The 13807-nt window shown below is 41.2% G+C and overlaps 1 protein-coding gene across 1 annotated transcript in view; it reads right to left on the bottom strand.

Moving 5' to 3' along the window:
• COL22A1 (collagen type XXII alpha 1 chain) overlaps window positions 1-13807 on the bottom strand; it is a 220972-nt gene that overhangs the window by 43035 nt on the left and 164130 nt on the right. The window contains exons 32-39 of the mRNA XM_005145496.3: window positions 13212-13253; window positions 11098-11130; window positions 8172-8225; window positions 7604-7657; window positions 6401-6454; window positions 4354-4407; window positions 2017-2070; window positions 360-464 (exon numbers count right to left, since the gene is read on the bottom strand). Coding sequence (XP_005145553.3) covers window positions 360-464; window positions 2017-2070; window positions 4354-4407; window positions 6401-6454; window positions 7604-7657; window positions 8172-8225; window positions 11098-11130; window positions 13212-13253 — 450 coding nt within the window. The remainder of the gene's footprint in view (window positions 1-359; window positions 465-2016; window positions 2071-4353; window positions 4408-6400; window positions 6455-7603; window positions 7658-8171; window positions 8226-11097; window positions 11131-13211; window positions 13254-13807) is intronic.

Genomic DNA, 13807 nt, shown 5'->3' with positions numbered 1-13807 from the left:
CTGATAACATGTAAGCAAATTAAATAATCTGTTAACTCAGCTAGAATTAAATAATTTTAGGGAACTACCTATCAAGCCAATCTTTACTGGTCCCAAAGACAATGGCTACTCCTTGTGGAGGTCTCCATTTTCAATGGCCACCACAGCACACTGAAGGGGATTTAATGTTCAGAAATACAGCTTCAATTCTTTCTGCCTTTTTGGATGTAGCTTTGTGATGAGCAGCATTTTTGCATAGCCAGGTCCTTTGTATCTTCAGGTAGACAGCCTGTGATGACTTGCGACAATGCAACTTTATCACAAATCCACTGTTCTGCATATTGAGGTACTCAAGCACAAAGCTTGCCAGCAGTACTTACCTGTTCTCCATCTTTACCCTTACCAGGCAAACCTGGCTCTCCAGCACGCCCTGGCTCACCAGCTGGGCCAGGTAAACCCATTTTTCCTTCTTTTCCAGGATCACCCTATAGAAGACAGTTCAGCAAAACTCTTAGTAGCATACATAAATCATGCGAGTCTTTCATTGGGACTGAAATATACATGTTTTTCAAGCTTTCTCATCTAATTTTTTCTTGGCATCATAGGAAAGCCTGTTTTACAGGAAGTCTTTTCCTTCAGTAATCTCAAGGCATGAGTAGTTTTCCTTAAGGAAAGTAAAACAAGACTTTAAAATGCTTGGGGAACCAGCTATATGTGACAGTGTACTTCCCCCCACCGCAAAGCAGGGTTATTTCCTATAACCCTGCTTAAGTGATAACTGTCAATGGCAATTGTAAGGGATGTATCCAGCTGAAAGTGGAGAGAGATAACAATACAATGACCAAGGGCTAATTTGAACAATGCACCTACCTAACCAAGTGCTGGTCAATGTCTGACCACAGGCAAATTTGGAAGAAATGAACATCTGAAACTGATATGCAAATATGACAATCATCTTACTCTATAGATAGTGGGCAGCCCAGAATTCATTAAGCTTTCTTGCACAGCACTGGACTTCATGCCAGGACCTCCCCCTCAGTAGGGGCACCGCTCAAGGTTGCTCCTCCAAGGAGTTAAGGATGCAAGAAGGTCCTTCCTGAACTTCATTACTCAGTGGCAAGGTCTCCCTGACAGTTTTGTTTGACACTGCTCTCTATGCATTAAATAAACTTGTCATCAAATCTTGTTAAACCACCATCACATTTACCACCAAACTTCGTTAACTTGCTGTCTTAATAAAATATATTGTTACTTCTCTCTTGCGAGCGAAGCGCGTGACTCCATCCACCACAGTATATGAGAGAGCCCTTGGTCCACACATGATCCTGAGGCAGATCTCAATAATCTGGACGATGATTTGACTTAATGGGCTGGGATTCATCCCCTTTTAAACTCCTTAAGTATGCATTATGGAGCCGTATTTCTGATTAACCATTCCTATACCAGCAAACAAGGGTCAGGACACCAGCATGCTGGGCTCTGCAATGTATGAGTAAATGACATACCCCTGACCTCAGGAAGCTCTTTGTCTAGCTATGAGATGGGACATAACAGTTAGGCAAGGCAGGCAAAAGGTAAAAAAGGATGCATTCAAAAGTTAAGCTAATGATCCATTTACAGAAGCTTATCAGGAAAGAAGAAATCTCAGTTTCCTAATGATGAAAGCCAGTTTTTCTTCCAGCTACGGGTTTAGAGAGATGAACAGGAGGTACTTAAATCACCAAACTCCTGCTCCTATCAGGCTATGAGAACAGCAGAAGATCACCATTACAAAATCTGCAGTCGTGGCTTCACTATGTCCAGTTGCATGGCAGTGGTTTTATTAAGTAAATTATAAAGCTGCAACAGGGTGAAAACGTTATAGCACATGTAATAGAGAAGGTCAGACAAGGTGATCTAATGAGCCCATGTGGCTTATCCATCTACTAACATAATTTCCCAGTCCAGACTGCTTCTCTCACAGGCTACTTAAAATCACAGAATCATAGGGTAATGCCCAAAAAGCAAAGAAATAAATGAATGAAAGAACAAACTCACCTTTTCCCCTTTTTCTCCTTCTTTTCCTGGTAGCCCAGGGTGTCCAGGCACACCCTGGAGAGAAAAGAACTTTAAAGCTTAAAACTTTCTTTTTAAGCAGTGTTTGATGCTAAAGCAACTGGATTGACCTGTGGGGTTAGTACACCCTATCTCAAGGATTAATATCAGTTTTACATTTCCCAGTATAGGCAACTTGTAATCCAGAAAATACCACAGAAAAGCTGTGTACCAAGTCTCTAAAGAAGGGTTGGGTGTTGTGTTTTTTTTATTTTCAATATAAAAAAAGAGCTGAAAAGCAAAAGCAGACATTGAGCTAATCCCAGATTTGTACATTCTCCTTCTACCTATAACTGTATTTTTTCACTCCACAAAATCCTCAGCAGCTCCTAATCCATTACCAACAAATTCCTAATCAAAACCTCTGTATCAGAGATGCCCAAAGTCTCACAATAGTGTTTTTCTTATGGTTACTGCTTTCCAAAACTATACATTGGAAAACAGCTATTTAACTTTACCTCTATTTCAGTTTTTAATCCTTTTCACAGCCTTGCAAATCGCAAAGGATTCCTTGTCAAAATATAGATGATGTAGAGCTCTAAATTAAATCCTGTAACTTCTTAAGTCACCAAAGCACAGTATGGAGTGGTACTCCATTTTAAGATATGAAATGATGTCCTGACACCAGTGCAATTGGACTGACCTCCTGTAATGCATGGGACCTCAGCTGAGAGTTAATTCCCACTCATGGCTCAGAGACATAACAAAGTATGGGTTTTGTCAGTGTATTCAGCGGAGCATATATGTCTGTGTTTCTTGTGACACAGTGAGATCATGAGACACTGCATGGCCCCATGAGTAAACACCTATAGAACTGGCATAAAGATGGTTGTTTTTCTAAGGGTATAAAAGCAGGACCCTCTTGTAGCCAATTTCAAGGCCTCACCTATGGGTGGATGCATCACGCAGGAACTTTCCCAGTCGCCTGAGACTCCTGGCATTGTCTGCAATGGGGCTTCCTAGCTGGAACTGTGGGCCTGGATGATGATTCAGTGGTGATTGGTGATGTATTTCTTCTTAAACACTGCTCTTTCTACACAGTAATGATTTGATGCATTGCTAATTTCCCTCTGTACTTTACTGATACATATATATCTGATTTGCTTTATTGTACTTATTTACTATACATATATATACCAGATTTGCCTTAGTATGCTTGTTTGCTTTAGTGTGTTAGTATGCTTGGTTTGATAAACTATGCATGTTATACAGCTAGAGTATGGCAGCTTTTTTGCATACCCTGCCTGTCAGCAGAACAACTGCTCAGGATGGAGGCAATAATTAGTTTCCTTTCTGTACCAGTAAAGATTATTTCCAGCTATATTAGCTTTTACAGATAATATATTGGGATCACTGGTATAGAAGTTTGCTTAAATGAATATGAAATTGAAAATGGTCTTCACTTTCAATATCATCTTTCAGTTTGAAAATCACTATATGAATACAATCAAATTTATCTTAACGATTAGTAGAAAGGCAATTTAAGATTTCTTGGATTGCCCAGGCAGTAAACTCTGCCTTAAAGAGCCCTTTGTGCTAAACCACTGTGCCTGAATACATTAGAATATGGGGTCTAACTGACGTTTTTCACTTACTTGCATGTAAACAAAGAAAACCCCCAAGTACTAGAAAGAAAATTACACTGGTGAACAGTGAGTAGATTAGTTCAAAGATTTTTTTTTTGCAGACATAAAAAGCTCATAACTTAGCAATGATGATGAACACTTACTGAGCTAAGGACATCATATTGATTTCAAGGCTTTGATTGCAGGACCAAATACTTACATGCTTTCATAATAAAAATGGATGTTTTTATATTAAGAAGTCACATTTTCAAAAGGACAGGAAAAATGAAAATGAGGCAAAAGAAACAAACCCAAGACAATAAATATTGCAACATTTCTCCTGAAGAGCTGGCAGCAAAAATCACTTTTAACCATTTGGTGAGGAATGAAGCAGCTCCATGCCTCCCTCTTGTTACACAGAATCACATAGGTTGGAGAAGACCTTTAAGATCATCAAGTCCAACCATTACCCCAAGACTGCCAAGACCACCTCTAAAGCGTATCACTGGGAACCTCATCTACACAAATGAGTATGAGAATATGTTTCATGGATACACCATTCCCAGGTGTCTCATTTCAATTCAACCACAAAAAAAGTGTAATGAAACACAGCTTTTTGAACCTGATAATAAACCCTGTGGAAGGGAAAACTAAATATACTTGATAAAGAAATAAGGGCACAGATGGGAGATCAAATACACTGATACATACGTACCACATTTCCTGGTAAGCCTCTTGGACCTGGGGGTCCTGCTGGTCCAGTCACACCCTGTGTGAAGAAAATGAAGTGCATGTGTATGTGTAATTCACAGCTTGTACCATTAGAGCATAATAGAATCACAGAACGCTTTGGGTTGGAAAGGACCTTAAGATCATTCGGTTCCAGCTCCCTGCCATGGGTAGGGACATAGGAACAAGATGTTCCACATGAGTCTGGAGATGATGTCAGAAAAGGTGTTGCAGAAGCACAAAGCAAAACACAGCATTTTTGTGAAATACCTTGTACTGCAAAGAAGCATAAAACAATGTAAAATGGATGAGGACTCTCTCTGGGAGCCTAAAATTGCCGTCCATCAAAATAAATCCTAAATCTAGCCAAAAGGAAGAAAAGTCTGGCCCTGAAACGTCAGAAGAATGGAGGAAAGTATGTTGATTTAGCATTAAAACATAAATCTAGGTCAACAAAATATGCTTTGTTGACAATTCTACCTTTTCCTACTCTAGGGAACAGTACCTGAAAACACTAATTTACATTAAATAGATGAACAGCACAAACCAGTCAGAGTGTTATAGTTCAGAATTGCAGGGCTTTTCTGTCTGCAAGTGACAGAGAAAACCCATGTGTGTCTTCCAAGAATGCATGGGGGACATGAGAGGACTTATATTTGGGGATTTATGTCCCCATAGAGATGCACATTTGGGGTTACCAGGATATATTTAGACAGTTCCCTCCATACTTGACCATATAAGTTGAAGTTGCTACCACTGCAGTTGTTTGTCACCCTGCAGTGACCAGGGTTCACCTCCAATCATAGCTTTGCATGGAAGAGTTTCAACTAGGATACCTAATCCATTTAGGGCTAAACCAGACGATCTAAAATCATGTGCACCAACAAACTGAAACAATCTGACTTGGAGTACAGAGAAATCATTCTATTGGAAGGACTGGGCAGCGGTATATTGCAGGATAATGCAAACAGTTGGGAGATGATTAAAATCTTCCACAGCACAGCTCTTCACAAGTGAACGTCTATCCTTGCTTTTGGGTCACTAAAAGACAATTAAAGTTTTCCTTATTTCTTTGTTATTTACAGTCACATTCATATGAGCCAATAGAAACGTTTGGAGCAGGAGCAGTCTCTGAAAGGATGTGCCTGCATGTATCTGTATTTCCATATCATCAGCATCCTCCAAGCCATCAGTTTACACAAAGAAATAAAACCAATGGTCAGTTTTAGCGGAAGGGGGACTAAGAAACCCTTCAGCTATGAGTGAAAAGGAGCTGGAGGTGGGGAACACAGAGCTTAGGGTCAGAGCACTGCTAAAGACAATGTCTTAAAAAGCCCAAGAAAGAAAGCCATGAACAAAAAGGTGCAAGAATAGATTTCTGTGTTCTAGGGTACTTCATTTGTGTTTCCTATTCCCTCCTTCTCCCAGAATTATCCTCTCTGTCTTTATTACAACTGCTTCTTCAGTCTCTTTCCCTGTTTGCAATGAAAGTACATGGCCTTTTATTCAGCTGCAAAGGGCTTAGACACTCTTACAACAGTAAACCAGAACTTTGTTGTTCTTCAGCACACAGTCAGACAATAGAAGCACTCCCTACAACACACGCCTCAAAAAGCACTCTGTGATGATTCCTCTGGTGATGGGCCTGTATTAAAGGAAGCAGAATTGACTCAGAAGCCTAAAACCAGCTGTGGTCAAAACCTAACTCAGGCTGCTGCTGAGAAGAGAGTTCTTTGCACCAGCTGGCTGCCTGGGCTTGTCTGATGCCCCAGTGCTCTGCAGGCACCTCACCCTGAGCATCTTGTAAAAGAGGGAAAGACTTGGCCAACAGAAGATGCACAGTTTAGAGCTTGGCTGACTGGGGCATCGATCTGTTCGGTGCAGCTGCGCCTGTTTGCCCACAAGCAGTGACACTTCCAGCTGCAGCTTAGGATGTGCCACGTGCCCAAGCAGCCAGGGACTGCAGATCTGCAATGTATTGACTTCAATGTCCCTTCAGGTGTGTTATGTCAGGGAAAGATGTGATTACTTACAGTCTCTCCAGGCGCTCCAACTTCTCCTCGGGCTCCTTTCTGCCCCTTTGTGCCCTGTGTGGAAGCAAGAGATAGGAGCTGATTAGAGATGGGACAGAACTGCCTGCCAGACAAAAACAACATGCAGTAGGCAATGGTTTTCATTAATCAATTCACAGAGTTTAACAGCTGAGGAAATGGCTCCCAGTCCTGTGTGCAGAGAGAAAATGAAATACAAAAATAAACCCCTGAGACATAAGAAGAATTGCTAATGACTGATCAGCTCGGAGGCTGTTTCACAGCACGGGATGCTGACACTTGCAGGCATTCATCTCGGTAAGATTCTTTCCTATCCTCAGGCCTACCAGCGATTTCATTTCCAGCTCAACTCTGATGGTCTCCCTTCACAGTTTTTCCTGCAGTTCTCAAATATAAACAACAGTTATTTGGAAATGGTCAAAACAGATCCTAGTGCAGAGGGTTTGTTCTAGTCCTATGTACCATGTAGCTCTTTCTTGAGGATTTTGGCAGGACAGATGAATAGCAGATGTTGGTTAGAACTTGCATAGTATTACTGTTTTTTCCTTAATGCTAAGACTTCTGCTAACATGTTTAAGCTGTTGATGCCAAAGTAACGGCTAATTATATGGCTTGGGCTGTCCTATATGCACATGTGGTGGCAGAGTGAACACCTACCCATGGTGACATGAAAAATGCACTTCAGTGATCACTGGCAATATGTGCAAGGCAGGAATTTCTCAGAAGATAACTTGAGACTATAAAACCATTTCACATGAGCCATAATGCATTCAAGTCCATTCAAGGTCAAATGGGCTGGTGTTGAATCTGGATGCTCTGCAATGTTTTGGTAATGTGCTGCAGTAACTTTATCAGAGACCTGTGGTTTGGTGGAATCAATACAAAGACACACTCTTGAAGAGTATCAAAGTTGGAAGGAGTCTCTCAGACAATACTGATCCTGCTACAGAGATGTCATGTGTCTGCTTTAATTTTCCTCATGTTGTCCTGATGTCCAGAATAAGTAAATACTAGCATAAGTAAATATCAGCATAAGTAAATACAGAAGTCTTTGAACTTACAACAATGAGGAAGGAGAAATAGGCTCTTGGCATATGAGGGAAGAACTGTTTACAGTGATACAGACCTTGAAGGCACCCTTCTCTGATCAAGTCAAAGATTTTCTTCAAGGCTAGGCCATCTTACCTCTGCTCCTGCAGGTCCTGGGGCACCTTTTTCACCTGGGATCCCAGGTAATCCCTGAAAAAACAGAGGGAGGAAGGTGAAGGAACTGAAGAAAACTGCTCCTTTCTTCTCCTGAGCAGGAGATGTCTCTCCTTCCTCCCACTGAGAGAACGAAGGGTGGTTGTCACAAAGGCTGAGACTGCACAGGATTGTTTCTCCTGGGGACTCAATTCAGAACAAGAGAATACAGAATACAAATGAAGCAGCCAAATGCTGGGCCACATCACTTCAAAACCCCTTAATAAATGCTGTACATCCTTACTGACACCCAGGCTCTGCCTATCAAGCCCCAGAGTCCTCTTTTCTAAGCTACTAAGGTCAAGAGCTATAAATGAGGTGTTTACATACATGTACTCATATAGCTTTCTCTACAGTGAGTATAAAGCCAAGCATGACTGTGGCCTGATGAGAGAATCATCCCAGCTATGGAAGAAGCATGTCCCCCCCTCTCCCTCCAAAACAGGGAACTTTCATGTCCTCTCCTTGCTAAAGTTCAAAGCCAACTGAGGAAACACTTGGCTGTGCTTACAGGTTCTCCGCTTGTTCCTCGATCTCCTTTCTCCCCTTTTGGTCCAGGTTCACCCTGGTATAAAACAATAAAACAAAGAGAGATATAAAAGGCTGTTTCCATGGCTAGAAGTCACACTAGTCACGTTTGGTAAGAGGGCTCTTTCAATCAGTTATCTATTTCTGACTTAGAGAGGCTTCTTCAGAGGACTTTGAGGTCAATGGATCAAAACTGGTATCACACACTAAGACGTGGAGATGATTGCCTAGACTCTTTGGGTTGTTATGCAGTAATTTGAAAAGATAACACTTTTCCCTCACGGAGAACAGTAATTAAAGAATTTACCATTCCAAAATTTAATCAATTCAGCTTCAATGTATTAAAAGGTCAGATAAGATGTCCAATAGCAAAAGCACCAGTGCTACTGCACCACCTCTGTGTAGGACCACAGACCTAATGTTATCTTGCAACTGGAGAAATGATCCTTATACAGACAGTTCCCTTTTCCACCTGTAAGAGAGAGGGGTTCAAGGTCTCATTTTAAGCACTTCCAGAGAGGTGCACTATGTAGGTTTTTTTGATCTCTAGTTCTGTCAACATCTCCATACATCCATGCCACCTCTGCTCCCTCCATCAGTGTCAACCACCACTGACTAATAGGATTAATTTATTCCTGCTCTTCCTCCTTCCAGACAGTTCATCAGCTTTGTTCTGAGCTCTAGGAAAAAAAAATAATCAATAATTCTATATTTCTGCTTCTTATAAATTGAAAAGGAACAGCACACACCTGTGGAACCAGCTGGAATGAACCAGGTTCTACATGAACACTCACATTTGTACATTTATATGAACGTATGTATTCAGGCACCAGCAATCATTCCTTATTCATTATTTATCATACAAAGTGCTTCAATTATGCAATCAAGGAAGAGTAAGAACATCAGTGATTTAATCTACGCATACAAACAAGGAATAGTGATCATTCAAAATGCAGAACCCGAGACAAATCAACTTGAATTTTATCCACGTCAGCTATTTGCCAATCATTTCTACAACACCTGGGAATTCAAAGTCCAATTGCAAATTAATCTCTGACAGACAAAACAAATGTAACTGCATAAATATTACTTATGCCTGAATTTATTATTCATGATGAATATTATAATCTGTAAGTTTCATCCCCTTAGACCAGCTTCAATAAGGCAGTCCCTGATGCCATCTAGTGGTCTTCAGAAAGGTAATGCTATCACCAAAAGAAGCAATGGGTCCTGTGTAACAAGAGTATAGTTGTGCCTGGAGGTTGACATTTCAAGCTCTGAAAGCCTTTTGAGAGTGCAAAGCAGCAAATGACAGACATAGGGCAATACATTTGCAGGCAGGAATGGTGTTACTGGGTGGAAATAAGGGCACATATCACTAAGGAAAATAAGACTGCGAAGGGAAGAAGTAACTGAACAGGTAAAGGGAGGAAGCTTCCTTAATTTTCTCCTTTCTCACACTTTTTCCTTGATAGCTGACTTTCATTGTAAAGAAAAATCAGCAAAATTCCAGTCTAATGTCCTAGCACAGCCACAATCATGGGCAGAGAAGTATTTCTTAACACAACCTCCTAGAAAATCTACCTGTGACTCCTTCCAAATTTGCCCATCCCACAATGATATATTAACTGTTATCACTGTCTGTTAGTGCTGCACATTGTGGAGACCTCTACCCTTGGCAGTTGGACTTAACTCACTGCCATCCACTCCTTTCCTATGGCTCAATGAACAGGACTGATGCAGTGACAGCTAACAGATGCTACTAACCTGGTCCAGATCAGTGGTTGCAGCTTCCTTGACCTGCCCAGGAGAGCAAAACTGCTCTCCTGTCATCTCAATTAACATGTTAGTTATTCCTGTGACACTTAAAGGACAGGAAATGCAGTGGGGGTTCAGCTTTTCCCAGCTGAAGTGGAAGATAGAACTTCTGCCTTCTACCCAGGCTGTGTTTCCTGGTGCTATATACCACATAGTCAATGGAAAGCAATAGCAAGTACTGTGTTTTGGCAAGTGCCTGACAGCCTTCAGCACCCTGCTGGTCCTGCAGCCTCTATAACATAACCCATGACACTTTCCTAAGGCTTACCACCATCTTCTGACACCTTAATTTGTAGAGCTGTAAATCAAAGGTAACTATCCATACTTTTGATTTACAGCTCCCAAAGCTTGTAACACTATGTACAAGACCTGTGCTACAGTATCATCACACTCATCTTACACATAGAGGAATCCCAGCAACCTGACCTGCTAGCACACTTCAAATCTTTTGTTCTTTCCTGTCTTGCAGCTCATTTACAAGACTAATGCACTCAAAGCAGAAGAGAGAACTCCTCCTGTGACTGCACGACTACAAAGACCACATAAGACGTCATCGTTCTGTGCCTTAGTAAATATATTATCAAACTACAAGTCAAGGGGAAAAGCGAATCAACAAAATCTTAAGTCTATTTCCAGTACTACCTCACATCCCTATTTCCTTCCTCAGCTTCTGAAGTACCCGGCATATGCACTTTCATTTCTAATGGCAGTCTTGCAGCCTACTTCTGCCATTTATTCATGCCTCCTGATCCTAAACAAGCTTCTTCACATACCAATGGTCTGATCCTATGTAATGACAGATATTTCCCACAGTGTGCTGCAAATGGGAAATGAGCCTTTGTTTTAAATTGATTTAAGAGACAGGGACAGCATATAGCTATGTTAACTGTGACCACAGGCTGTTGCTGTTACCAGGACAGCTGCGGACTTATCATGATTGGTTACAATGGTGAAGCTGCCCAGAACCAGACTCAAACGGAGTTCTTTTACTGAAAGCATATACATAACATGGCAAATACTAAGGAGCTGTGTGTCTATCACATACAAGAGGCAATAAGGCAGAAATCATGTTTATTAGAATTGTTACTTACAGGAATCCTGGGGTGTGGGGTGAAGAAGGCTGTCTGGAAGAGAAATCAGTATTAAAAGAAGCATTGCCTATTTTCCTTACAATGTAATAACTTACATGTATTCTCCTTGTCATTACAGATTACACACTCCATATATCCATCAGGTTTATAAATGAGCAACTCATTGTAACATCTGGCTGCTTGGAAAAAAGCCCACAAATGCCTGACATTTCCTGGAGTATTTGAAATATGAACATAAACACAAATATATCCTGTATGTCCCACTCCTTTGAAAAAACAATATTTAACCTTGTTAGCAAGTTTACTCCAGGCAATCTCCAGCTCACTTTTCTACTTGCAGCCATCTTCAGTATTACTAGATTTCCTGATGCCATGGCTGACCTTGATGTGCTCTCTCTCTGCTTTAAATCCTATACAGGACATATATATCTCAACAGGGTTGTCTTCGGGATTACATAGCCATCTTACACAAAGGTATGAAGCACCCTTTGGCACAGACTAAGAGGCCCAACTAATTGGCCACAAAAATTATCCTAGGGATAGAGCACCACTCCTATGAGGAAAGGCTGAGAGGGATGGGGTTGTTCAGCCTGGGGAAGACTCTGGGAGACCTTAGTGCAGCCTTTCAGTTCCTAAAAATATCTAATAAAGATGGGGAGAGGCTTTTTAGCAGGGCCTATTGTGAAAGAATAAGGGGTGATGGTTTTAAACTAAAAGGGGGGAGACTGAGGCTGGATGTGAGGAAGAAATTCCTTACAAATGAGGGTGGTAAAACACTGGCACAAGCTGCACAGAGAAATGGTGTATGACCCATCCCTGGAGACAGTCAAGGCCAGGCTGGATGTGGTTCTGAGCAACTTGATCTAGTTGAAGATGCAGCTGCCCATTGCAGGGCGGTTGGAACTAGATGTCCTCTGAAGATTCCTTCCAACCCAAACTGTTTGATGATTCTATAATGGCAGGCAATAAATTATAACACTTGTTCCACTGCTGCTTGAAAGTCTTTAGGCACTTGATTTTCACCAGCATACCTTGATTCAAATTCTCTCTATAACCTGTCAATGTGGCAGGTGTGTCCAGCTGTGATGAATAAAGCTGACAAGTGGATATCTACCATGTTTAGAGGATCTGTGATCGGAATCAGCCCTCCCGTTACAATGACAGGTCTGCTCCTAGTGCTCACTCCAAGCTGCTTACTCAGATTTTGTTGGAGGGAACATCAGAAAAAGAGTTTTATACATTTATTGTTATAACAGTTATTTTTAACATAAATTTCTTTTTATGTATAATAAATGTATTTTATGCATTTATTATACATAAAGAGGTTTATACATTTACACTCTACCTGTGCTGGTTTAACCGCCAGTGAACTTCATGATCCCAAAAGTAATTTTGCAGGCTTATTCTAAAAAAATAAATTCTTGGCTTCCTGGTCTTTATTTTTTTATCAGCAGAAAGGCATTTTGAATCAAGTAGAAGTGGTTTTTGTGTTGGATCCAGTGCTGAATGCAGAATGACCTCTGGGATGAGAGGGTCTTTCTGGGACTACAGTACAGCATGGCACTCTATGCAATGGAGGTTCTGGGAGGCTGCAGCATCACTGAAGCTGAGTTCTCCACCCCATAAGTTCATGTCAGTGAGAAGTGAAACCCTTTGCTTTTCCTGGAAAAAGGTGAATTGTTCCCCAAGAAGACAAGCTGTTGTTCACTGGTATCTGTGAGAGTGAGCCAGCCTTCTCCTGAGATCCCAGTGGGAAAATCTAGCTCACCCTGAAAAATGAATATGAATGTACTCCATGTTTCAGCAACGACCTTCTTTAGATAGCTCCCACAGCTGCTAAACAAAACATGAATTCAATGTAAATGCTACCATATGGCAAAAGCACATAAAAATGCTGTTTGCAAAGAGGCAGAGGAGGGCACAACCTTCCCCCAAAATACGAAGTCCAAATACACCTCAACTTCTCTGAAGCAAAGGGAGATAATCTGAGAGTAAATGGCTCCTGAAGTTTCTGTAAAGAAGGAATTTAAGCTCTTTGTTTATGAGGAATTTGCGTGGAAGAAGTGTGATGATGCAATGAATGTTGTTACAGCACAGAACACAATCTTACTTACTGTTCCAGGTAAGCCTGGGGGCCCAGGGGAACCCGAGTCACCCTAGAGAAAGGAGAAATACATATCTAAGGATATAAAAAGACACACAAATAAAACTCAATGTTATCATGTAGAAGATGCAACACTGTCACATGAGATTTAACTCAGTCACAACCTGCTGGCTCAGTGACACTGCAAATCACATAGCACTTCTCTGATGGATAGAACAAAATACGGGGCAATGCATTCGAATGTAACAGGGGAGATTCAGGTTGGATATAAGGACGAGTTCTTTACATTGAGAGTGGTGAGGCACTGGAACAGTTTGCCCAAAGAAGTGACAAATGCTCCACCCCTGGCAGTGTTCAAGGCCAGGTTGGATAAGGCTTGAAGCAACCCATTCCAATGAAAGGTGTCCCTATCCATGGCACGGGGGTGGAACTGGATGATCTTAAGGTCCTTTCCAACCCAAACCATGCAATGATTCTATGAATTTACTGCATAGCTCTACCCAGAATGTCTGCTGTCTTTGGTTTGTTGCAGGCAGGATTTTCACTTTGTTGTCTTTATCAGTTTATGACTTTGACTTCACAGATCATTGACTTTCTAATGTTACC

This window comes from Melopsittacus undulatus, chromosome 1 (assembly GCF_012275295.1).
Source record: "Melopsittacus undulatus isolate bMelUnd1 chromosome 1, bMelUnd1.mat.Z, whole genome shotgun sequence".
Classification (NCBI taxonomy): domain Eukaryota; kingdom Metazoa; phylum Chordata; class Aves; order Psittaciformes; family Psittaculidae; genus Melopsittacus; species Melopsittacus undulatus.
The sequence above is the reverse complement of the archived record's forward strand: the minus strand, read 5'-3'. Positions and strand labels throughout refer to the sequence as shown.